The following is a 26,343-nucleotide window of genomic DNA, read 5'->3' on the forward strand; positions in this document are numbered from 1 at the left end:
CTGCACAACTTTCCCATTTTGATTCTTTTTGCAGTTAATTAAGGTTCTCTAAACTGGGGCACTCCCTAATCTGCTCCGGCTACTACAAACAGAAGGTAGGTTCTACTTGCACCTACTAGAGGCTTTGTAAACATTCAAGCCCAGTAAGTACAGTTCTCTCGGACAAATGAAAGCAAGATTATTGAGAAGAAGGACACCCTGCGAAGTCGGTCCTTTAGCTTGTCCCATAATGCATCTTAACACCTTAAACCCGGATACACAGGGTCCGCGTGGGCATCTCGACCGCGCCCCCTGGTCAGCCGCAGCGTGATTCCTTCCCGGGAGGGTTACGCCCCAGGATGCAAGTGGAGCGACTCAAGCATTAAAAAGACAATGTAAAAACAGTCTAGCCAAGAAGAGACAGTGTTATTTTGGCAGCCAGTTTCTCCCCCAGAGCCTCCACCCAATCCCTTGGGCCAGGCGCCCAGAACTCGGAATTGTGGCCGGCTACAGGAGCCCAGCTCCCTCCACGTGTCCTGTCTTCCCAGCAGCCTCTCCGCCGCCTGGGGAAGAAAATCTCCTGACAACTCGCGGTCTGTGGACTACATCTCCCGGGAGGCACCGCGCCACTTCTCGCAGCCAACACCCGGGGCGCAGGCGCTCTGCGCTCTGTCAACAAGCGGGTCTGGCGAAGACTGTGTGCGGTTCCTGATGGGATTTGTAGTTTCTCTGGCTCTCTCCCAGTCGCCCATCAGACGCTCGAGGACTACAAGTCTCAGCTACCCCAGCGCAGTGAGCTGGGTCACGTGTTAGGGGGCCGATCGGGCGTGCGTGCCGCCGTTGATCCGGTGCTGCAGTGAGGTGGTTGTCGCCTGTGTTGTGTGTGTGTGTGAGTGTGTGTGAGTGAGTGAGCGAGTGAGTGAGTGAGTGAGTGTGTGCGTGGGGGCACTCGGCTTGTTGTTGTCGGTGACTTCCCCCTTCCCTCCACCCCTCCCCTCCCCGGCCTCCCGCTGCAGTGGCCGCTCCCTGGGCCGTAGGAAATGAGCGATAACGATGACATCGAGGTGGAGAGCGACGTGAGTCCCGGGGCTTCTTCCTTTCCGTTCGGGTTGTCAGGCGGGGACAGCGGCCAGGGCTCTCAGCCGGGCGACGGCGGGAGGGGGACCGGGTCGCCGCCGCCTCCGTCCTCTTCCCCCTGGGCCGGGACCGCCTGCGTCGCGCTCCAGGCTCGCTCCCCTCCAGTCCTATCCGGAGAGGCCTCCTGGGACTGAAGGTGGGAGCAGACACGCGGCCTCTGGGACCCCCACATTCTCCCGTGGAGGAGGGTGTCGAGGCCTCCCTCTCCACTCTGCCCGGCTGGGGATCCCATTATCCGTCCGGATCCTGGGCAAGGAGACCAGCGCTCAGCTCTTGCTCCTTGGGTCCGTGATCTCCCTACTCCCGTGACCAGTTGATCCTGGGGGTGTAGGGGCTGGGAGTGCTCTGACGCCCGAGAGGGATCGGGGGAGAGCAGACAGTGCTCCGGATCCTTCTCGTCCTGTTCGGATCCCAGAAAGAGGGGCAGCGCCTGGGATCCCTACTGGGCTATGGGATCTCGCCGGAGAGAGTGGAAGGGGAAAGAGGGAGGGAGGGGTGTCAGGCTGACTCCCCACCCGCTGCTTCCTCCGCCGCCGGCATTTTCTTTCTTATTATTGAATTGGAAGTGTGAAAATAACTTCTATATTTTCTATTTTTTTCTCTCTCTTATTCCAGGAAGAGCAACCGAGGTTTCAATCTGCGGTACGTCTCCTACTCTCCATTTCATTTTCATTTCCGTTCAGTTTTGGTTCTTTTTGGAGTCAGAGAGAAAAAGAGATCGTTCTATTACTTTTAATATTCTTGTAAACTCCTCTTAACCGCTAAGGTGAGGTGGAGTCAATTGGGGTTGGAGGGGGGGGGGGGCGTTGCAAATCCTCTTGATCCTGGATTCTCAGGTGGTAGATTCTAGTGAGTAGGTAGCTAGGTGAGTGAGAGGAGGCCTGTGCTTTGAACTGAGTTGTTCTGTAGTGTTCAGTGAAGGATACAGTGGAGGCATGTGAGAAATGAAAGAATTCTGAAGTGAATGGTAGTGTTATTTCAGAGCAAACTGGTCAGCTTTTATTTAGGAGCAGGTAAACTTTAAGCAGTATCTCCATAGTTGTGTGAAGTTGCAGGCACATGTGAGAATCGCCTTTAGCCAAAGTCAGGTGACTGCTGCAGACCCCTGGACTCTAGAAAAGCACAGTATTCCAGCAACAACAATGGGAAAGAGAAGTTAGATACTGAAAGTGTCACCACTTTTTGTGGTCTGACTTTCCATTTGAGAAGAAAAAAAAATTATTGGAAAGTGGCACTGTAAGAGACAGCTTTGCTGAAAGGTGGTGGGTGAGTCTTCTTAGGGTTTTGCTATTAATTTTTTTTTTATAGGTGTTTCTGGCTTTGGGTTGGCCCCCATGCTCTCTTGTCTTTGTAGTCCGAGGCTTAGGAGTAAATAGGTATAGATTAGGGAGAGAGAAAAGGAATGGATTCCGAGTAAATGCAGTCAGAGGAGCCAAATGTAATATCTGATGGTTGTTAAAGTAAGGAAAGAATAATGAGATGCAAGGACGGGGAGAAGTGAGGGCTGGTGAACTAAAGGATGCACACCCTTGTAAAAGGTCAGTGCCACCTACCTCTACTGCTGCCGCCTGAGAGCGGACTCGGTGCTACAGGGTCTCGTCTCTTTTTCTTTCTTTCTTCCTTCCTTTTGTTTCTTTCTCTCCCTTTCTCTCTTTCTTTCTTTCTTTCTTTCTTTCTTTCTTTCTGTCCTTCAGGGCTGAACCATATCCCTGGAACTTCCAACTTTATGAGAAATGTTAAAATACTAGAAAGACAGATTATTACTTTTGGGGTGTGTTCATGTGCAGTTAATTTTTGACTGTGCCAGGACTTGAACCCAGGGCCCCAAGCATGCATGCAACCCCTCTGCCATGGGGCTACAACCTCAGCCTACTTAATTGATTTTTAAAATTACATTTATTTATTTAACGTGTGTGTGTGTGTGTGTGTGTATGTGTGTGGTCATGTGTATGTCATGACTCACATGTGAAGGTCATAGAACAACTTGGGGGAGTCAGTTCTCTCTTTCCAATAGATGGGTCTGGGGATTGAATTTAAGGTCATTTGGTTTGACCACAATGCCTTTACCCACTGAGCTTCTGTACCTTCTAGTTTTCTGATTTTTAAATGATATGTGGAACAGCCGTTGAGGAGCTTGTAAAGAGTTTGCAAGATGCAACTAGGCTTGGTTGTTAGGCCTGTAAGCCCAGTTACTAAGAAGACTAAGGTAGGAAGATCAAACATTGGAGCCTGCTTCAGTTTACTGAGACCCTGCCTTAAGGTACAAAACCCAACACAACAGTCTTGGGATGTGACCAAGTACGTAAGCCCAGGGCTTCTGAGGCTTTGGCAGAAGGGTTGCCCTGAATTTTAAGCCAGTCTGGAATATAGAATGAGTTCCAGCCTGGACTACAGCATGAGAGTCTGCCTCAAACAAGCAAGAACTCTCTACTTTTGTCTCTTTTCCTGGGGAACAAGATTGCAGGATGCCCACACTGATAGCTCTGCTGTAGGACCTTACTAATCATGGGGTAAAAACAGGTTCTTCAGTTGTATCTGCTCTTCATCAGAGCATCAGAGATTGTACAGATGGCCTGAACACTAAGAAAAACCTTTTTGAGAACTGATTGATTCTGAGTGCAGTTATCTCAGTGGTCTTAAGGATTGTTCTGAGATCCTCACTGAAGATAGATAAATGTTTTATTTCTTAATGAAGTGTTAACAAATACTTCCACGGAAAGTCATATTCCTTTTTTTTTGTTTTGTTTTTTCCCTGGCTATTATTATCTTTTTTTCTTTTTTCTTCTTTTGAGAGAGAGGGAAAGGAGTCTAAGCTGTCTTGGAACTCAGAGATCAGTCCACCTCAGGTTCCCTGATTAAATGGGATTTAATCAGCTAGGATTAAATGTGTGCACCACCCTGCTTGGGTACTATTAGTCTTAATACTATGGACTTGGTTGTTTTCTTTTGAGCCTGTTTTACCAAAACAAGAACAACAAAAACAACTTCTTCCCCCCTCCAAGTCTCTAGTTCTGTTCTAAGGTCTGCTGCAAGGCTTGATCAGGGTGAGAGGGCAAGGGTGGGACGGCTTGTCTGAAGACTCATCCTTGAGCTGGAATTAGGTTTGCCTTTCAGTGAGAGATCGTTTCTTACTTTATAATAAGCAGTTATTGTAGGCTTTCAGCTTTTTTAAAGCATCCACCTGGGTGGTGATGTAAATTAATTTACTAAATGCTTCCACTCCCATGAGGCTGATCTGTCTAGATGTTTTTACTTTTTTTATTGTTAAGGTGCTTAGGATTTTTTCCTTTCACTTTGGGACATAGACAGTGAAATTTTTGTTGTGCTGGAGGTTGAACCTTTGAGACCCTTTATTTTCATTCAGTATGCTTATAGAGATTTTTCTGGTTCAAGTTTATCATAGCATAGACAGAAAAAACAGGTATATTATAGACAGTCCATCGTACAACTGCCTTCCTTTATCCCTGTGAATATATCCATTTGCTTATTGAAATTTAGTTTAAATAATACATTTTTTTCTAAAATGTGAAAAGCTATTAGGTTTTATCTTTAGAAAAACCATTTTAAAAATGTGGACTCTGAACAACCAGATATTTAGGACTGCAGAAAAACTTTTAAAAAGTTATTTGGAACCCAAGTGTGGTAGCTCACACCTGTAATCCCAGCACCCGGGATAACTGAGACAGGAGGAGTACCATGAGTACAGAGTGCAGGCCATTCAGATCTGTATGGCAGGGAGGCTAACGGAAAGTGAAACTGATCTGCCAGTGCTACACACGGAAGCAGCCTCCAGTGAGCGGCAGACTATTAGAGGAAGTCACCCGAAACGCTAGTTACTAAACTTAATAATTGCAGAATCTCACTAGTACTTTTGGGGGGGGGGGTTGGGAGTAAGTTGTATTTGCAAGATAAGTTCCTGCGGCAGTTATTTTTATTTCAGTTTGGATAATTTCTCTGGGAAAGAGTGAAAGTATATGTAAAATGTAGGATTCCTGAGTTGGTCAAGAAACCTCCATACACTTCCTGCACTGCATCACCATGTTGCAGTGACTATACTGGCTGGAGGTTTAAAATAGGCTTGTGCTATTTCATTTCTAGTCCTTTCTGGTTTAAAGTATTTTAACTCCTCAGCTTTTTGCTGCTTTGGAGATTGAGGTGTATTTGGGAGGAAGGGAGTTTGACCACTTTGGAGGTTCGAGTTCAAGGAACTTGTGACTCTTTCTGGGATCAGGTTGGTAACAGAAGTGCTGCAAGGCATGTGCTTGGCTTTGATGACAGAAACAGCAGCTTTTCTCCCTGCTTGTGCCTTTGAAAAGAAAAGACAGTGCTAAGTTTTTAAGAGTTGTGTTGCTTTGTCAACACAACTTTGATAGGATAAAAGAGTTGATCAGGGAATCCTAATTGATCATTTTTGGGGACAAGGGAGGGTTTTGCTATGTAGCCTGGCCTCCCCCCTGCAGGAATTCTCTTGCCTTGGCCTCCTGCTTACAGGTATATGTTGTCAGGCTTGACTTCAGTGTCCTAACCGAGAAGTCCTTCCTCTTAAACAGATATTGTAATGGCATGTGTGGGTTGTAGTGTCCCCAAGTTCTTTTAGACATCAAAACATAATAGAAACCTCAAAAGTAAATATATTGACAGAAATGTGTATCAGCTTTAGACTTCAAACAGAAGAGCTAGGAAACTGGCGTTAATATCTGCCTGCTAAAGATTCTAGTGAGTTTATCTCTTCTCTGGTGCCTGTTGTTCCTTGTTGTAGTTTTAGTGTTGAGTACTTTTGAGTTGCTTAGAAATTGTTGTATTTTATCTAATTCAGCGAACAAGTAATAAGTATACTGCATGAGAATTTGGAACCTTTGTATTCAACATTCTTAGTGTTTCAGTGAGACTAGTAGGATAATCCTGTGACTCTGTCTTCTAAAGAGACAGCTTTAAATTTCTGAAACTAAATATACTAAGTAGCCACTAAGGATGACACATATTTCCTCCACATTGGCACTGAGAAGATTCCCCTTATGTGGTGGAACAGGTGCCAGGCAGCTTGCAAGGAATGGCATTCTGGAAAAAAAACCCTTGTACATCGCTTACAGTGAGGGGTTTCTTTCTCCATGCTAGGTCTTGCAGGAAGCTGGGTTGCTGATTGGTGAGATTCATGAATGAAGATGCATTTTCTGTGCAATACGTTGAAAGGAAATACTCGTGAGAGAATTCTTTGATTCTGAACGGGTCTCCTTAGCTCTCATGTCCTGTCAGTTTAACAACTAAGCTTACTTTCAACATTGAACTGCACTAAGATACACATGCTTGTTAGTGTGAGCGGTGGACAAATTATAGGTGAAGTGTTTGCTTCTGTCTGCCAGCGTGGAAAAGTTTGGTGGAACTAAAGCTGAGACTGCGTAAAAGCCTTGGCGCAGACATCAAAGCTGGAAGCAGTTTGGTGCTGGAGTTCCTGGTGAGCAGCTGTGTCCACTCTCTGGCATCACAAAGCCCTTAGTACTCTCTTAGTCTGGGATCTGCTGATGAAGAAGGGCTTTCTGACAGAAACTGCAACTTCTGGGTTAAAGAGCAAGCAGTATCCAGCATGTGCTCCTGGGGATGTATAGGGGAGTCATTAGGGAACCTGTGAGAACCCAAGAAGACCTGTATGATCAGTTCCACAAGGGTACCTTACCACCAGTCCCAGTGTTAGCATGACCAGACACTTCTCAGAATAGGCAGGAGAGTCTACACTCATCTGAGTTGCTTTGTTCCGCTGCTATTAATTGCTGTGCTGCTTTAAAAAGAAAGTTTATGGGAGGATCTCCAGCACCCTAAGCTGAGAGTAGTCACCTGGTTTTCTTTCTTCGATTCTGAAAGCTTGGCCTTTTGGGAAAGAGCTGTCAGCAAGAAAAGATGGCTAACAAGGCTGTTTAATAGCCTCCCACTGGCCCATCACGAAAAGCGAGGGGGTATCAGCCTCATCTGCAGTTTAGAAATTCTTTCCAGAGAGAACTCTCAGCCTTGTGTGAAGGTGTGTCAGGTTTTCCTATGCTCTGTAAGCACTAGAAATGTCACTTAATTCAGAGTTGTCTGGAATTAGGCATGTGAGTTCAGCATGTTTTTCACGTGTGCTTGCAAATGAGGCTTGTGGAAGGGGAAAAACAAATACACCCTTGCGGCTGTCTCTGTTTAGGCATAACAGCTGAGGGGTGGACATGGCAGGAGGGCTTGGTCTAAGATTCCCCTGTTCTGCTAGTTAAATTGGTTCTGGAACCACCACAGAAATTCCATCCACTGCTTGGAGAACAACAGTCCCCAGCCCAGGCTTTCTACCAGGCAGTGGCCTGCTGCCTTTCCTAGGCGAGCCAACTTCTAACTTGGCTGGCTCCCCAGATGAGAAGCCGAGATTTCTGCTCATGGTCTACCGCCAAGTTCACTACAGTCTTCCAACCAAACGACTTGTCCATTTGAGTCCTTTCAGTGCTCAGCAAATGGGAGGGGGCGGTGCATCTTGTGGGGATGATTTTGTTGTTCGGTTAAACTTAGCTCCTTGCAGCACAGGCCCACAGGAAACAGAGTCCAACTTAGTTCTAACTGCTTGGGATTTTCAGGGTTCTTCCAGAAAGAAAACAGACAATTAGGATTTTATTTGTATTAACAGGAAGGATTGTGGGTAACTGGGGTCACTGCTTCCGTGCACAACTCTTAAGCTGGGAGGAGGGCCAGGAATCTGGGTGATTTAGTAGACAGAGGAGTATCTTGGGCTGCTGCTGAGGACCAATTGATTTTCATGTAAATAGACCATCTTGGAAATTAGAGTAAAGCCAGAAGACTAGTCCATGACAAATGTTGGTTCTAGGTCTCTGCCGCTCCTCAGGTATGGATTGTGACGGGCCAGTTTACCTGGGCATTGATGTTTTAGTTCCCTCAAGCTGTGTCACACTGCTGCCAGGGGGTGGCTGTAGTTATTTTGTCTGGTGTTGTATAATATCCTGTAACCTCGGGTACCTCGTTTCCTAAGCTTAATTGTCCTTTCAGATTTCTCACTCTATTTTCCATATAACTAGTGGAGAAAATGGTTTGCTTTACAGTGAACTGAGGTTTAAGAAGGGTTAACTTTACAAGTCCTGCAGGACAGTAGCTATGATGGGGATTTGTATCCGATTAACACCTGAGGTGAGGCACCCGAGGGATCAGGAGGAAAGTGCAGACCTCTCCAGGCTCTTCCTCTGGAGCGACACAGTCTTTAGAATTTGATAGTAGAAGAATTTCAAATCCTTTTCTTCTCATGGCTCCTTGTCTGGTTTCTGTCTGACCATCTTTTCTAATACAAGGATTCCTTGGAAGCAGCACTAAACCAAGTTTACACTTGTTGCTGCATTCTCAAAATTCCTGGCACTCTGGCCTTAAACACCAGGTCACCCTAATGTATAGCTAGGTTCCTTAGGCTAGTTTAGCCCAGCCTGCTCTAGTCAGGGTAAATCTCAAGGTCTGTGTCTGTAGTGCCTGAAGTATAGGTGTGGTGAAGTTCCTGCTGAGGTAGGTGCTTGTGTTCTGTTTAGAGGGAGATGAAGCTCCGTGACAGTGCTCCCTAGCACGTGACAGTGCTCCCTAGCACGGGGGCCCTACTCTCTTACCTTTCCTGATTGCTTGGCAGTCCTGGCCCTTGACAGCTGACTGTTTATAATTCCAAGCAGGAGAGGTTAAAGGCTGGTTAGGGTATTTAGAAAACTGCCAAGTGGGCCTGCCCTGCTGTGCAAGTGCCTGAGGGAATTTACCAAGAGCTTGTAGGTGACAGAAGGCCTGCTGCCCAAGAACTGCCTTTCTGGCTCAGTCTGTGTGAGAGGAAACCTAAATGTAGTTGGCACATCTGTCACCTGTCATAATGATCTCAGGTGCAACTGTTTTCTAGGTTTGGGGCTCTCTTGTATGACTTGATAAGATGATATGCTAGTGACCTTTAGCAGGAAGGTGTCAGAGCACAGGCTCAAGATGGTGAGTTTCCTGTGGACAGAAGCACCCCCTTCCCCAAGTCTCATGGTAGAGGTGTGCCCACTGGAGCTTTCCTTAGTTACATTTCAACCACGGACTGGCAACTGCTCCATCATGTAGGTTGGGGACACTTACTGGAGAGTCGCACTTTGTCTCCTAAATAACTTTGATTTTACTTGTGCATGAGCTGGATTCATCGTGCTACTGTGGATGTTCCTGTTGCAAGCCTTGCTCACCCCTTTCTCCCCTTTAACAGAGCCTAATTCTGGAGACTCCTTCCTAACTGCCCACCTCACTACAAATTTTCCCAGTCCACTTGCCAGGGACAGCGCTGACTGCACACACTTCCAGGCTTTTCCACGTCTGCCTATAAAAGAAGTGCATTACTAACATGCTCTTTCTTCATTCTCCTAGGCTGACAAACGGGCTCACCATAATGCACTGGAACGAAAACGTAGGGACCACATCAAAGACAGCTTTCACAGTTTGCGGGACTCAGTCCCATCACTCCAAGGAGAGAAGGTGAGTTTATTGACAGTGCCAGAAGCTTGGAGCTTACCAGGACATCCCTTCTGTAAAGAACCACAGTCAGGTGGCATGGTCTCTCTCTCTTTTCTTTTTTTCTTTTCTTGGTTCTTTGGAAGATCCCCACACATCTCAGTTGTTTTTGATTATCTTTAGCAAAAACAATGTCAGTTCTAACAGAGTTGGTTTCAAAACTGGAGATACTATAATTTCTTACTGTTCATGCTGGGGATTGAACTCAGGGCCTTGTACATGCTAGGCAAATAAATTAGTCATTCGTGACATTATTATAACTATATACTGTACTATATAATGTGGTCCATAATTAGTTTGGGATCACTAAAGATTCCCCAGGCCAGCAACTCCCTAAACCTCTGTGGGAATTTTTCTTGTGTGGCTCAACATAAGTACTTAGTGTAAATGAACACTGAAGCAGGTGTGTAGACCTGCCTGGCACCGGTGATTTCCAGTTCTGATAGCTCCTCTTCCCAACACACGGTGAGCATTGTAAGCTGTGGATCAGCAAAGCTGAGACGTGTTCACATGAACGACAAGTCAACCAGTCATTCTCATTCTTCGTAGCAGCCTTTTGAAACCGCTGTTTTCCCTGGCGAGGTAGGAGCCCACTGTTTCTTTGAGCAAAAGCCTATGGGTTAGGGTCACTCCTTGGAATACAGAAAAAACATTTGTTTGCACAGTTAGTTCCAACCTTGACACTGTGTCACAACAGGCTGCTTTTTGTAGCCCCTTGGTCAGCTTGTTTGTTTGAAAGAGCTTCACTGTATAGTCAACCTGGCCTGGGTTTGGGATTCAGCCAGTCTTGCCTGTCAGCATTACCGGCATGTGCTACTACTACTCCTAGCTTAAGAGACACTAATAAAAACAGTGCTTACTCTAGGTATACTTTAAATGCCTTTACTGCTTTGGTTCTGTCGTAAGGGTCCTGAATTTGCTTTGTTATCCAAGATTAAGTTTTTCATGTTTATAAAGAGTTGAAAAGCTGTCTTTCTGTTTTGTCTCTAATGTGGCCTTCTGTGTGGTATGGAGTCAGCCTAAGCTTGAGGAAAACACGAATAGGCCATGTGAATGCAGCGTTACAGAAACAGAAGTTGCTGTGCGTTAAGCCCATGTAGTATATACTTGATTTAATGGCCTTGAACCAAGGTACTTACCGGAATAACAGCATTCCTGAATATAACACTGAGCACCACAGGAAATCTTTATGACTGAGAGCTGCACCCTTTGTGCAAAAGATTTATCTCTGATGCATGTCTGACCTGTTGCCAGTTGGTGCTTATTCCGTATGCTACAAAGTCAGCATCACTTGGTGAGCTTATGGTCTAGAGCTGCCTTCGTCTAAACCTCATATAGAATGAGACATACTGAGGATGTGCTTCTCAAAGGGTGGGCTGTGACCCACCTACTTCCAGTACTAAATGAATTCCTGGGAGTTAGCCTGGTAGTATGCACCTGCAGGAGTCAGTCAGGTGCATCGGAGGCATTCCGAAGAGTGAAATGGAGTTTCCAGAGCTACACTCTGGAAGTGTAGCTCACGAGCCCCAGCCGCAGCTCTTCCTTAGTGGCCTGCCTTACCTTGCTGTTACGTTCTTCTTTAAGTCCTTACAGTTTTATTATACTAAATCCTCTTGCCCCTTTTCTTTGAGGAAGTTGAAGTTTGACTTTAGTAGCTTACAGTGGGATGAGTAGTTTGTCATTTGTGGTCCTCTTTCTTACTCCAGCAAATATTTGTGCAGGGTCTACGTACACCAGCCACTGTTCTTAGCAAGAACTAATAGATCTTTTATTTTCGCAAAGAAATAATAGAACTTAAGTAATCACTACAAACGTGAGTGCTGATTAGGCATGGTGGTAGCAGACGCATCAGAGGCAGGTGGATCTTTTTAGTTTGAGGCCAGTCTGGACTACATATTAAGTTTCTGCCTAGCTGGGGTTCTGTGTTCTTGCATGTGCATGTGCTATGAAGGAAATCAAGGTGGAAGGATTGGTGGAATTTTAGTCGGAACAGACAGATCTCATTGGCAAGATGGCCTTTGGGCAGATTTCATGGAAGAGAAGAACTATCTGTTTGCCGCTGGGCATTCAAGGCAGGAGGAAGGCCTGTTGAGGAACCTTGAATAGGCCAGAATGGGTAAGGAGTGGGTGAGAGGATGATATCAGGCCCTGTGTTGTCATTTCATGTGTTTGCATGTTTGTTGAGATGGGGTTTTTTTTATATCTGGCTGGCCTGGAACCCACTCCATAGTTAAGACTAACCGTGAATTCCTCATCTTCTGCCTCCACTTCTTAAGTGCTAGGGTTTGACTTAGTCTTTTTTTTTTTTTTTTTCTTTCCCAATTTGGGAAAGAGAACCAGATTTAATGAGCCCATCATCAGAGCCCTAAACTGCCAGTTTCAAGGTGCCATTCTTACTTCAGAGGCCTTCCTCTTCTTGTTCTTAATTTTGGCTGCTCCAGCCTCTGTGCTTGTGAAGGGCAGAACTTTTCTTCTTTCATCTGCCAGCAGGCTCAGAGGTGCAGAGAGGCTTCAGTTCCGGAACTCTTCAGTCTCTCAGACTGACTTCTCACCAAATGTTGCAATCTTCTTAAAATGTGGTATTGGAACCAAAGGAAATTGACTCATTCTTGATTTGAATTGCAATGGTCAAGGTTGTGACATGTAAATGGTCATGAAATGAATGTTCCCTGTGAGTTTGGGAGAGCTCAGCTCGGATTGCTGAAGGAAAGCCTTGTTCTGAGTCTCCTTTGATATCAGCACCTTTATGTGCCAGGTGACTCTACAGTTAACATTGTGATTATGTGATATGTGTCCAAGCCTTTTTTTAAGACTTTTGTTTATTTGTTAGGTTTGGTTTCTTGAGATAAAGTTTCATTCTGTGGCTCTCAAACTTTCATGAATTCACAGTAATCTGTTTTAGGCTTTCAGATATTCACTTGGAAATGTGAAGCCTCTTTTTGTTTTGTTTCAGTTTTTGTTTGTTTGTTTTTGTTTCATGTATGTGTATGGGGTTTTGGTTGGTCGGTTGGTTGGTTTTGTTCTTCTGGGGTGGAAGGGTTCTGGTTTTTGAGACAGGTCTTACTACTATGTAGTCCTGGCTATCATGAAACTCACTCTATAAACCAGGCTGGCTTCAAACTCGAGAGATCTGCTTGCCTCTGCTTCCCAAGTGCTGGGACTAAAGGCATGTGCCATCAAGCTTGGCCGTGTGTGTGTGTGTGTGTGTGTGTGTGTGTGTGTCTTTAAATATACAAAGATGAGTTTTATCATGAGCATTAGATATAAATAACATTTTACTTTGTTCTTATTTATTTTTGAGACAGGGTTTTAATATGTAGCTCTGCCTGTCCTGGAACTCACTATATAAACCAGGCTGCTGACCTTGAAATCACAGAGATTCCCCTGTCTCTGCTTTTTTTTTTTTTTCTAAAATATATAAGGAAAAATTGATATTGATTGAATTTGATCCTAACCAAGATACTTGGGAAGAGAAGATGGTCTTTTTAAAATTTAGTGTGGAATTTTGTATAGTGTGATTAGAACTCATAATTCTGCTTAATAATCCTCAAGTGCTTAGACTGCAGTCCTGTGACACTGTGTCTCACAAGGAGAGACATTTATTTATTTTTGAGACAGGGTCTCATAGCTGAGGCTTGCAACCCCCTAGGTAGTCTTTGTTGACATAGAATTTGTAGTGCCGGGCAGTGGTGGCGCACGCCTTTAATCCCAGCACCTGGGAGGCAGAGGCAGGCGGATTTCTGAGTTCAAGGCCAGCCTGGTCTACAGAGTGAGTTCCAGGACAGCCAGGGCTATACAGAGAAACCCTGTCTCGAAAAACAAAACAAAAAACAAAAAACAAAAAAAAAAAAAAAAAAAGAATTTGTAGTGATTTTCCTGCCTCGGCCTCCTAAATACTGAAATGACATGACATGTGTCACCATGTCTGGCAAGAAAGAAAACTTGAAATTAAGACATAAACTCCATTTATTCCTTGAATTCCATGTATTCATATGATCAAATAAGCATCATAAAGAATGCCTGTCTTCCCTAACTCCTGTAATCCTAGCACTTGGGAGTTTAAGGGAAGAGACCTATAAACTCAGGTGCTGCTCTTATAGGGACTTGTGTTCAGTTCCCATCATGCACATGATGACTCACAACCTCCTACAACTCCAGTTCCAAGACACTGACCTCTCGTGAAAATAGTTTTCTTTAAAAAGAAAGAAAAGGCCAGTAATCTGATAGTGGTACCGAACACTTGTAATCCCAGTACTTAGGAGATAGAGGCAGGAGGACTAGAAGTTGAGAGTCATTGTCAGTGACATGGCCAGCCTGGGCTGAGTGAGGTCCTGTCTCAAATGCAGGCCCCCCCCCCCCTTTTTTTTTTCTTGAGGTGCTGACTGTGGGACAGTCACTGTTGTTGCTCCTACTCTTATCAGAAGTGAGGGGCCCTTTCAAGGTCAGGACCCAGTCTGTGGCAGAACAGGACTTAGAACCAGGACTGCTGAGTTCCATATTTCTGTAGTACTGGAGGATAAGCAGTCTGAGGGTACTTTAAAGAAATCAAATGGTACAGTTGAGCAGGCATGCATCACTCAAAGGCTGAGGCAAGCAGATTGCCACAGGTCTGAAGCCTGCCTAGTCTGCAGTGACCTATCTCAGGGAAATCAAGTCTCCCTCCACTCATGTTAGCAACCTTACTTAAGTGCAGTAGGGCTCACCAAAAGGAAAAAATAAAAAGTTGTGAAAGTAAAGGGGAACATAGAGAAGAGGGGTAAGGGGTTCAGTGGAAGGGTGGGGAGGGTAATGTGGGAAATACGCTCAAAGTTTATTTAATGTATGTATGTATGTATGTATGTATGTCTGAAATTACAACAACAAAGAAAATCTAGCTTAAGTACTCGAGTCTTGTCATTTCCTGAGAGTTTTCTTGAGATAGCTCCATTAATCTTAGCAGTATGTAAGTTACTATGAAAATACTCGTCTGAAGTGGTTTATTCAGGTTACACCAGAATGAAGAGTTGAAGGTCACTTCAAGTCTATAGTTTCTTTCTGACTTCACATCTCTCCACTCAGACCTAGAAAGTGGCTCAATCCAGTCAGTGGTCCTTCAGATTTATCATCAGTCCTGGGGTGGAGAGTGGACTTTCATACTCTGTTGTTTTTCTCTTGTAGTTTTTCAATTGAAGGTGTATTTTAAGACAAATAGCTTTGTTACAGCAAAGAATGTAATGGTTCTTGGCAAATATCCAAATCCCAGCGCTATCTTACCAATATTTGTGTCTGCCGGATTTTTTGAATACTGTTGCCTGTGCTGTGCCATCATTAGGACCCCCAAGTCAGGAAACCTGTCTCTCAGGCCTAGTGGAGGAGCTCTGTCTGTTGTGGTTGTAGTATCTAGGAGATGCCTCTTTCCTGTAGATGCCCTGAAGGCAAGCAGCTTACCCTAGCCACACTGCATACAACTTCTGGGCTGTTGGCACAGTGTCTTTGAAATGGAATAGAAACCATAGCCCAGTCCATTTCACCTCATCCATTAGTCAGACTCCAGTTTGGGTAGGTACCGCTTCTGTTTAGTTCCTATACTCTGTCTCTGTGTCTTACTTCCAAGGTCTCACTGACCAGCCTGGTAAGGATTCAGCATTGCTTGCCTGCTTTTCTCTTCTTAATAACCCTTGTGTTATGGAAGAGTATATCTACTTCCTCTGTTGTCCAGAAATGCCATTGTCAACTTCTTTGAGGGCCTCCTCAAGGTCAGACTCTAGTCTCAGGATGCAGCTAATGTCTGACTCTAGGGCTGAGTTAAAGCATTCCCTCCTACCTGCATTCCACCCTCGCAGCCTCCACCTCCAGTCCTCTCTGTCCTTAAACACACTTGTTCCTTTAATTCCAGTGGCTCCATAGGCTCCTCTCTGTCTTAGTTACCAGGCCAGGCCCTGCTTAGCTTTCAAAGTCAGATGGGATCTATGTTTCTAAGCTTAATTCTGTGACTAAAGGTGATACTTCTTGAGGAACATCCTCAGTTCTTACAGAGCCAGGGGTGAGGCTTTCCCTTGGGAGGACCAGGAGACTTACTACCATTCTTGTTTCCTGAGACTGAGGAAGGTAGAGAGACTAATCTAGAGCTTCCCTTTATTTAACATTACTCTTTCTTTTTTGTCTTTGGACAAAATTGCAAAAACTTCACAATAATGGGAAGAAAAACCAAGTCTGTGTCTTTCTCTAACACAGCTACAGCTTCCCTTTGTCCTAAGATTCTTTGATAGTCACTGTCTAGTAAACAGTTACTATCAACCACAAATAGATCTAAGTAGAGCTTAATGTCAATACAGCTAACCTTTACAGAAGATCCCACTAAAAACTAACTCGTGCGGTCTGACACTGGCTCAGTGTATAGAGCAGCAGTGTGAGCTTGAGGGGCTGAGCTCGATTCCCAGGAGCCGTGTGCAACCATAAGCAGTAACTCACATCTGGGATTCTTCATTCCAACTGAATCTATAGGAAGAGGTGGTGAATGTGAGGGTGAAGGGCAGGCAAGGGAGAGGTTGAAAGTGGGGGGCAATGTTATATTTTAATTGTTAAAAATATAACTTAAAAATTTAAAGCAATGGACTAAAATATACAACTTCTATATTCAAAATTAATACGATTAATACTTAATACGATTTTTTGTTGCATTGCCCTTTTTTCTCTTTTAGAGAGAAAGGTGTGGTGGTGGTTGTGTTGTTTTGTTTTATTTTGTTTTTGAGACAGGGTCTCAGTCAAGCTGTCCTCAAACTATGCTGTGTAGCTGAGATTAGACTTGAACTCCTGATCCTCCTGCCTCCAGTCCCCAGAGTGCTGGGATTACAGGTGTGTCCCACCATGCTCAGTTCCTATTCATTTATTTTACTAAGTATTAAAAATATTACACACACACACTTGTGGTCACTGCAGGTTAGACCAGTTGTTCATGAGCTGTGTGGCTACCGCAGGATCACACTGGTGTGGTAAACTTTACTCCCTGTGTCACCCTTTGTTTAATGTGACTGAAATGGTTGCCACCTTAAAGTAAATGTCAGAGTTGTCTCATTTCTTCACTATAAGCTGCTGTTTTACTTCTCACCCCAGAGGCTGTAGCTGTGGCTCTGTAGGTGGAGAACGTGCCTGATGTCCTCAGCATCGTATAACCAGGTGTGGCCGTGCATGCCTGTGATCCCAGCACTTGGGGTGAAGGTCACGGTCAGCCTCAATTTAATGTGTTTGAGGTTATCCTGGGCTACATGAGAATCCCCACTCCTAATGCATAGAATTGATAAAGCCTAAGAAGTGAGGACATGTGTTGCTCTGCTCTGGTCGCTAGGCGCACGTGCCATGGGTAGTGTTACTTGTTTGCTTCATTTACAGACCCTAGTTTTCCCCAAATGATGTATCATTCATATTTAGCCATTGGAATATTTCTGTTGACCAGTTTGGGGTTTGTACGTGTCTTACATCTTATAACTAAAGTAGCATGAGCAGTATTTGTTCAGCCATTCTGTATGCAGAGTGCCTCTCAGGAGCTGAATGAAGAACCATTGGCTGTGCTCTGTGTTGCAAAGATAGCTCCGAGAGGATGGTTTTCATCTAATTCTCTCTTTGTGCATTCTGAAGTCTTTCCCTAGAGTTTGACTTTGTCCCAGTTTCAACATCACTGGGCCTTCGAGGAAGACTTAGTAATTGCTTTAAAGTTTCATTTATTACTTTTGAAGGTAAATGCTTTTGCACATGTTGTTACTCAGTAGATCTGTTTCCTCTTGAGGCAACTATGTGCTGTACTTGTTCTTCATGAACCGTTTGATGGGAAGAGCCTCGCCTTCTCTAAGGGTCCCAACAGCACAGTCAGCCCTTAAGGTTTGAAAATAATCTTTGCCCCATGGGAAGAGCAACAATACCAACCAACCAGAGCTCCCAGGGTCTAAACTGCCAGCCTGGGAACATGCATGAAGGGACCCATGGCTCCAGCTGTATATACATACAGTGGAGGATGGCCTTGTCAGGCATCGGTGGGAGAGATCCTTGGTCCTGTGAAGGCGGGATGCCTCAGTGTGGGGGAATTCAAAGGAGGGAAGGGGTGAGTAGGTAGATGAGTGGAGGCACACCCTCATAGAAACAGTGGGGGGGTGGGGGTGGGATAGGGGGCTCTGGGCTGGGTGGGGAGAATGGGGAAAGGGGATAACATCTGAAATGTAAATAAGTAGAATATCCAATAAAACAAGAATTTAAAAAGAAAGAAAAGAAAATAATCTTTGACCCTTAACCTAAAGCCTTGCAAGGTCTGTCATTTCTGCCCTACCTCAGCCAGGTCTGCCAAGAGCCTGGAAACATGAACCCTTTAAGGAAAGGCACAGACTGCCACCTCCTTGCTACCACTGATGAGTTCTTTTTAAGGTAAACTACTTTAGAGGACACCCACATTTGTGCACATTGCAAATTTTCATCTCCAGAAAGTGACTTCTTCCACAGACGTATGTGCCAGATTTGCCTGCCCCTCCCCCACCTAAGGTTCTTCAAGAAAGGATCTTCCTTTGTAAAGTAACCTGGCCGTGGGCTTACCTTTCTTCTTCCTCAGCCTTCCAAATACTGGCATGTAGCAAATGTAACGGCCCAGCATGCCCAGGGCCCAGCGTGCCCAGCGAGCACCTGACTAGGGAATAGGGTGAACGTGGCTGCTGGGCTTTAAGCCCTCCGGGAAGGGCAGCAGTGCTCCTGATGCTAATGTCTGGGCCTGCTGTGCTCTCCCTTGCCTCTCACCCCTATTGTCTAAAGCAGATTGGCTTTTTATACAAAAGCAGGTAAGTGTAGTGAGGTGGAGAAGTAGACATGTGGGACTTTGCTCTCTGCTGTGTCGGGGCAGCAGGTGGTGGCCAGAAGAAGACAGTGTTCGGGAGTTGGTTCTTCTCTACCGAGTTCCACCCACTGTGCCATGTCACTGACCCTGTCTGAAGACTGCTGAGAAGCACTGTCTTCCGTGTGACTCACAGCTGTGACATGGCTGTGCTGACGAACCTCAGGAACCATATGAGCCTTAAGATTCTAGTTAGAATCAACTGCTTTTGAAGCCTTTGACTCCTTTTGTGAAAATTTTGCCAAGACACGTGGATAGGAGAGAGAGGCATGTACATGTAGAAATGATTGGCCTTTCCTTGAGGCCTCATGCTGTCACATCTGGAGTCTTCTCCATTGTACTTTGTGGGTTTTTTCCTCCTTTTCTGGGTTTCTGAGAGATAGGGAAGCCAGCAGCAACTGTGGAAGATGACCCTTCAGGCTCTGCCTCTCCCAGCATTTCTTCTCTGCTGGGAGCCTGTTCGGTCTCACCTGTGGAAAACAATGTTCTTTGATGTTATTACTATTACGAGCTGGTGGTTGTTGTTACTGTTTAATTGATTTTGTGTCTTACTTTTTAACCAAAAAGACTACTCTTCAGCCCAGGCCTCTGCCTGTGTAGAACTGGCTCACCATGGGGCCTTGACTCTGCTATGAGGAAACCACCTTCCCTGGGGTTGTCTTGGAAGACAGATCAGTGGTTCTCCCCAAGTCCTGTCCTCATCTTCTGTTTTTCTCTCCATGGTAACTCTGTCTCTGCAGTTCTCTTGACCTTTTAAAGTTAGTGCTACAACTGCCTCTGTTCCTAAAATGTATCTGAGACGTGGGTCAAATTCTGACTACTGCCTACAAGTTAACTAAGGTCTGGTAAGACATACTTTGTGCACCAGTTTCCCCACACAGAAAGTTGTGAGGAGTGCCTGGCACCCAGTACTCTGCGAGCTGCTGCTGTTTCTGTTCACTGGCTGTGTTTAAACATGGCTTTGCAAGAAGAACTGGTAAGGCTGCTTGCTCAACAGCTCCCTGTGGCTGTCCATGCTGCTGTGCACATGTATAGCAACAGAAAAGAATCTCACGGTGCTTACTAAAGCGATGGTTGATGTGTGGGCACATTGACTTGCGTGAGGTTTCGTGTGGTCACAGAACTCACGTGAACGGTGTCAGTTGGCTCAGCTGACTAAGAACCTTTTCAGAAAACAGAAACTGAAAACCCAGGGCCATTCCATAGTCCATGCCATAAATCCTAGGACCTTTATGTTTATTGTACGAGTACTATGAACCCATAAAAGCCAGGAAGGTCCCTCCACACAACATACCAGTTGTGGTTGCTTATGTAGTCTTGTGGTTTGAAGAGATGAGAGGCATTTATTGCAAAGGAATCTGGCATTTTCTGACTTTAACCTTTTGTTTCTCTTCCCCAGAGTACATGGAAATGTCATATTTTGTGGCATTTTGTAGTGTGTGTGTGTTAACTTTTTAGACTTATTGAATATATTGAAAAGGAAAAAAAAAAAAAAAAAAAAAAAAAACCTGACCATTTTCTGGGATTGTAGACTGGCCAGGGGCAGCCTGCCCATGTGACTAAGGGCACTTCTGCTTTTAGCAGGGGCTAGAAGAAGGGCTCTATTGTGTTTAGCTTCAGGGATGCCTTGAACACTGGATTTAAAAGTCAGTGGGCTACAGGGGTGCACAACTTTGATCATAGCACTTGGGAGGCAGAAGTAGTTTGAGGCCAGCCTGGTCTATAGAGTGAGTTCCAGGACAGCCAAGGCTACACAGTACTAAGTTAATGTAAATTTTTTTTAAATTAAAAACAAAAACAGATCAGTGTTCTTTAAGGACCTCCTATTCCCAAAGCACTATTCTGAGTCTTTATAATTCCATCTCCACTGAAAGCTACTGTGAGTGAAACTGCCATCACCTAGAGGCCTGTGCTCACCCTTTTGGCTTGCTGTGTTCGCCTCTCACTTCACCTCAGGGGTAGTACTGCTTTTGTGGTTTCAGTTGTAAGTACCTGAAAGAGAGACTGGGAGAGCACAGGCCTGCTCCGTCTGCTGCTCAACTGCTTCAGCGCTGGGCATCTGCAGACACACTCATTCCCAGATTCTGCTTGTCTCCCCTTGCCCTGGATGCACATGTTTGGTTAAGAAATGAGGCTGTCTTCTGGGAACTATTAGGAAAATACCTTTAAAATAGGCAAATTTAAAAAGAGATTGTATACATTTATTTTTAATCCCAGCACTTGGACTGTATCAGGACGATCACAGTTTCCAAGTAGATCTGGACTCAGTGAGTGAGACTGAGGTAGAAATGTGCACAGGGATTTGTGAGTGATGGAGAGGGTAGAGGACTTGTAGTCAGTAAGAAGCAGCTGTGACCGGAATGTCTATGGTACAGATGGGTAATACAACTCCATCTTCTGAACCCCAACCCTGCCACCTGCCATTTTCTGCTAGGCAGCTTCCGTGACATTTCTATCAAAGGGGCAAGGTATTTTTTAGTCTCTACTAATTATGTGCTCCCTTCCCATTTTGCCAACTCTGCCCTCAGAAGGCTCTTTGAAGAATGGAAACCGCGGAGGTGTCCATTGCTGGGTCTCCTCACTGCACTTACACAGGCTGGCCACTCAGCTGAAGAAACACATCCAGCTTCCCCCCACCTCACGCCCTTGTGCTGCTCTGCCCTTGGTCTAACACAGTTCATTCACTGCTTCATGTGGGGCATAACACAGTGGGTTGTCCCTCAGAAGCTGCCTCTTGAGTGACATTGATAATCTGTTAGTCAACACACTTGTCAGCACGGCCTGTGGCTTGTCTGCATACAGATAATACTGATCTTCTCACTAGACAGTAAATACGCTTATGGGCAAGGAGCTGTGACGAGTACATGTTGTTTCCCCACAGTGAGTATATGCCTTGCACATAACTCCTACCAGATAAAATGATGGATTGAAAATGCATGATCTTTCTTGAGCAGATCACCTTGAGGGTACTGTAAGAGGAAAGCCTGGAAATTGTAATGTTTCCAAAGACTGGCAAAAGCTCAGGCCTTGTACACCTCACCGTATCTACCCTAAGGTCTGTGAGTTGATCATTAGGATTTTTTTTAAATATGAGTAAATTGAGATTTGCTAGTTTGAATACTGGTGTGTTCTTTGCCTTCCCTCACTGTTTTCTGGTTGTTTCAGAGCACTGGGCTGAAAAGCAGAATTGTCAAGAATGACCCTTTTGAGGGCAAAGCTTTTGAATGCTCAACCTCTGGAAGGAACACTAGGCTTGAGGGCTACTCCACTGCCCTGCCTTGAGCTTGTGTGTACCAGTTGATACGTAGAGCTGGTGCCTGGCTCTGACTCTGGCCATAAAAGTAGCCTGATGGGAATCTTCCGACAAGTGTGATTCTAGGGGCACAGTAGACAGTAGCCTGTTGCCCACTTTGTTGACTTTTATTAACTTGTTCTCCTCATGAGCCAGACCCAGACTGCCTGCTGTAATTGTAGAGGTGTGGCTGTTTCCTGGGGTGTCTCAGTTACATGTCCTTCCTGTGTTGACATCAAGTACTTAACAGCTCTCATGAGCGTCAGACAGGAGGCAAAAATGGTGATACAACACAAGTGTTGGTCAGTTGAGCCTCCTTACCAATAGTCTGGGGGTTTGGTGAAGTCTAAGACTATGATGGGAAAAAATGTACCCACTTTCATTCCAAGCCAGGTCTGTCCCAGCCCTTGATCTTGTCACCCTGAACCAGCTGAGCTTGGCCCTAGCAGAGTCTGTGTGGCCTGAGCTTGTCTTCCGTTATGTGGTTGAGCTGTGTCTAGTATACACAAAGCCCTAGGTTTAATTGAGAGCATCATGTACAACTGGGAGTAGTTATCCCAGCACTTGGAAGCTGGAGTGGCGTACTTGGCTACATAGTGAGTTTAAGACCAACTTATCTCGGGCGTGGGCAAGCTGAAGACTTTAAAGCAAACTAAAGAGTTGGGGGAGCGGGAGCTGGAGAGGTGGCTCAGAGGTTAAGAACACTGCTCTTTCAGAGGTCCTGAGCTCAATTCCCAGCAACCACATGATGGGTCGTCACCATATATAACAAGATCTAGTGCCCTCCTCATCTGACCTGCAGGCATACAGGCAGGCGAACACTATATACATAATTAATAAGTAAATCTTTTTTAAAAAGAGCCAGAGTGTTTAGAGTGTAGCCCATGGCTGTAATTCCAAGTACTTGGGTAGCCTGCCTGCCTGGTCTTAAAACCCTGTTTCAAACCAACAAATAAAAACTATAAGAAAAAGCTCCAGAGGGGATGAGAGGAGTTCACAAGTTCAGGAGTCAGATCAGCTCTAAGCCCAGGCCATCCACAGACTAGCTGGTGGTTTTAAATAAGTCAGTGTTGCTCTCTGAGACCTGGCTTCCTGGTAGAGCTCCTGAGACTCCTTGTAGGTAAATTCTGTGAGTTGCGTAGCACTTTGGGATAAAGACCATTTACTCTTGCCTCAGCCTTTTCCATCATGGCCACCCTCCTGTTCCAGCCTTTCTTTCCCTCATGCTGTTGCTAGGGAAGGGCATGGTTCTCCTGCTGTGCAGACTTGGTCTTTATTTTGTTCTTCTTCTTCTTTTTTTTTTTTTTTTTCCATATTGCTACAGGCATCCCGGGCCCAAATCCTAGACAAAGCAACAGAGTATATCCAGTATATGCGAAGGAAAAACCATACGCACCAGCAAGACATCGATGACCTCAAGCGGCAGAATGCTCTTCTGGAGCAACAAGGTGAGCAGCCAAGCTCGTGGGGCAGCTGGCCCTGCTGTGCCCAGCCAGGCTGGGGCTCCACACCTGGGCCTTCGGTCAGAGCTAGAGGACCGTGCCTCAGAAGCATCCTCAGCCCGGCTCCGCAGGCCGCGAAATTGAGTGTTAGAGCCATCCTGAGGAAGGACCAGACCCTCCAGTGAGGAGATGGAGGAGCTAGGGGATTGAACATCCAAAGGCTTGTTTCTTTTCTGGCCTGATCTCTCCCTTTCTTGGGGCTCAGGTTCTCTACCTACAGTAAGAGTCATACCTGTGTCAGGTATTTGAACAGAGCTTTGAGGTCCTTGCAGTAGAATGTGCCGTGTAAGTACCAGAGTCTCCAGGAGTTCAGGGACAGTGAGCCCTCCCCTTTGTCAATCGTAGTCCACTCAGGGCAGCCTATGGGCCAGGCCCCTGCTGTTCTCCAATGCTCACACCCGCCTTTTCCTACAACCACAGGGGAAAGCGAGAGCTGATCAAGTTCTTTGTTCCTGGGGAATTCACTTCTCTTCCTCCCTCATGGAAGATGCAAGTAAAAGGAAATGCAAGTAACCACCTGGGTTAGAACATCTCACATAAAATAACATGAAGGGTTGATCCTCCAGGCTCAAGCTGAGCTGAACCAAGGGATGGGCAGTGGGCGGCGGCAGCGGGTTGGATGATGGGCCAAGCAGCCTGCATGTAGGGGTGTCTGTTGAAAGGCCCAGGTATTTTGTGTGTATTGGTGACTTGCTTCCAAGTGTCCAGCTTGTCATTCCAAGTGGATTTTGTTCATGAAAGCCAAGCCAAAAGTTTTCTTTGACCCAATCTATTTTGTCATCCTTTCCTGCTATCATTGGGCCTTCACACCTTCATGGAGTCTAGCATTGCTAGGCTAGCTTCTTCTCTGTCATTGCATTGCTCAGTCCAACAGGGAACTCTTGCTCTGGTCTCTATGCTGGGTCCATGGCAGGACGGTGTCTCATCACAAGCCTTCTCTTCAGGGTGGTATGGCTGTGGCTGGCCATGTCTGCTGGGCCCCCAAGCCCATCTGGGAAAGGAAAAGGGGGAATTTTCCGGAAGTGTGCAGGTGGAACAGCCACCAGAAGGGAATGACTTCTGAGCCACCCTGTGCCTTGGGGGCCAGCAAGCAAACCCTTAGGAAGAACAGGCTGGACCCTGAGTCTGAGACTTGGTTGCTCCGGATCTCCAGAAGGTGGTAACATGCTCCCTTGGTTGCCTTTTAGTCCGTGCACTGGAGAAGGCAAGATCAAGTGCCCAACTGCAGACCAACTATCCCTCCTCAGACAACAGCCTCTACACCAACGCCAAGGGCGGCACCATCTCTGCCTTCGATGGCGGTTCAGACTCCAGCTCAGAGTCCGAGCCTGAAGAGCCCCAGAGCAGGAAGAAACTCCGGATGGAGGCCAGCTAAGCCATGTGGGGCAGGCCAGCAATAAAACTGTCGACTTTTCCGTCACATCCTCCTTCAGTTCACCATTAGAACCCTCAGAACCATTGAGAAGACTCTTTATTTTCCTTTTCTCTTTATTAATTGTTATTTTTGCATAGAAGCTCTTGGACAACAGCTCTCATCCCCTTCCCTCTGTCCACTATTTTTAAATGTGTTCCCTTCAGGGGTTCCTGTCCCCACCAGAAATTTTAAACCAAAACACCCTAACTTGGCAGCTCTTTCTGTGGAGGACAGACGGCCGGCCAGACCTCTGAGTACATGGTGTCCTGCCCATCCTACCAGCTCCTCCAGCCCTCAGAGCATGTGCCTGGAGGACGCCTGCTCTGCTAGGCTCTCCTCCCAGATCCCCCTCACCTCTGTTTGGTGGACTTTGTGAATCTCTGAACTGCTCTGCTTTGACAAGATGACCAGATTGGAGTAATCAGAGCTAAGCCCCTTTCCTTTGTAAGGATTATTTTTTGGAAAAGCTGTCTCTCCTGTTGAAAGGCCAGATTCTTGAAGAAGTTTGTGTGGTAGTAAAGGAAAGCAGGGACAGGTTTGCAGCACCCTTGGCACGGCCACTCTCCAGCTGTTTAAGCCTGCACAGCCAGCCTTCCAGAAGGCCACGGGACGCTGGTACGTATAGGAGCCGGCGGCTGGGAAACGGCTCTCAGGAGTGGGGGTGGCTATGCGGGTGGGGCTGGGAGGGAGTTTTAGGTGGGGTAGAGGTTTTGTATTAAGGGCCAGTGATGATGTTTTGATATTTATTTCCTGCTACTGAAATTTGAATCTGAATGAAATGCCCCTATTTCTGATGATGTCGATATTGTAAAGCGACAGATTCATAAAGTAATGATCAAATCTTCATTTCTTTCTGTGTGTATTTCTAAGAAATAGAGCCAACTATTTTGTATGTAAATACCAAGAGCGACTTACCTGGTACTAAACCCACAGCCCAGTCCAGCCGCCCACCTGACCTCTTTCCTCCTGTCCTGGAACTTGTCGCCACTGTGTGATCCAGCCCTGGCTCTGGCTGTGGTCAGCAGATCCCAGTGAAGGGTTTCTCTTCTTTAGGCTTCGTCTCTTTGTCTTTTCCTGCTCTGTTGCCGCCATTTGCTGTTTTCTAGTGTACACTTTGTAGTCTCAGTCGGTGTTTGATTCCATTCCATGGAAATAAAAAGTATGTTGTACATACTGCCCAAGAATTGTCTTGCAAGTTAAGGCTTCCCCCTTTACTATAAGAATATAAAAATAAAGACTTATTTTATCCTTGTTGCTAGTGGTGTCTTCTTACCCCTGCAGTGGCCAAGATAGTTGAGGGAAGATCTTTCGGTAGCTACTGGGCCTCTGTGGAAACTTGAAAGAGAAGCAGAGATCTCTTACTGGAGCCTGCAAAGCCAGGAGCTGCTAGCTGTAGGCAGACCTGCTTCTCCTGTGTCCTGGCCTGAAGGAGTGGCTAAGTGAGTGACCGAAAGCGCCTTTGAGGCTTGCAGTGGGAGATCTGTAACAGCAGTTCCCGCTCTCTGGAGGAATCGATGGATGATGGCTCAGAGCTGAGACGCTCCTCCCGGTAATGAATGAGTGTCTAGTGTAAAAGGTGGCTGGCTAGTAGTATTGGCCAGGGTTGTTCAGTTTCTAGAGCATTGCAGTTATAAAGAAAACA

At 45.8% G+C, this 26,343-nt stretch overlaps 1 protein-coding gene across 4 annotated transcripts; it reads left to right on the plus strand.

Moving 5' to 3' along the window:
• Nucleotides 1–773: 773 nt before the first annotated feature.
• On the plus strand, nucleotides 774–25,955 carry Max (MYC associated factor X). Of its 4 annotated transcripts, XR_013106758.1 has the most exons (6): nucleotides 779–1,055; nucleotides 1,732–1,758; nucleotides 9,502–9,609; nucleotides 23,110–23,233; nucleotides 23,708–23,792; nucleotides 24,475–25,955. XR_013106758.1 is itself a non-coding variant. In XM_076921935.1 (5 exons), exons 1-5 carry the CDS (start codon nucleotides 1,020–1,022, stop codon nucleotides 24,660–24,662), a joined length of 483 nt encoding a protein of 160 aa, XP_076778050.1. In that variant the 5' UTR covers nucleotides 787–1,019; the 3' UTR covers nucleotides 24,663–25,955. The 4 variants fall into 4 exon arrangements, 2 of the variants coding, with proteins under 2 accessions (XP_076778051.1, XP_076778050.1); XR_013106759.1 differs by lacking the exon at nucleotides 1,732–1,758 and having other exon boundaries at nucleotides 782–1,055; XM_076921935.1 differs by lacking the exon at nucleotides 23,708–23,792 and having other exon boundaries at nucleotides 787–1,055.
• The last annotated feature ends 388 nt before the right edge of the window (nucleotides 25,956–26,343 follow it).

This window comes from Arvicanthis niloticus, chromosome 23 (genome assembly GCF_011762505.2).
Source record: "Arvicanthis niloticus isolate mArvNil1 chromosome 23, mArvNil1.pat.X, whole genome shotgun sequence".
Classification (NCBI taxonomy): domain Eukaryota; kingdom Metazoa; phylum Chordata; class Mammalia; order Rodentia; family Muridae; genus Arvicanthis; species Arvicanthis niloticus.

Excerpts from the sequence above, each read along its gene's own strand:
- Max (XM_076921935.1), top strand. The coding sequence starts at position 1,020 with ATGAGCGATAACGATGACATCGAGGTGGAGAGCGAC. Across the intron at positions 1,759-9,501 it reads AACCGAGGTTTCAATCTGCG|GCTGACAAACGGGCTCACCA; the intron begins GTACGTCTCCTA and ends TCATTCTCCTAG. Across the intron at positions 9,610-23,109 it reads CATCACTCCAAGGAGAGAAG|GCATCCCGGGCCCAAATCCT; the intron begins GTGAGTTTATTG and ends ATATTGCTACAG.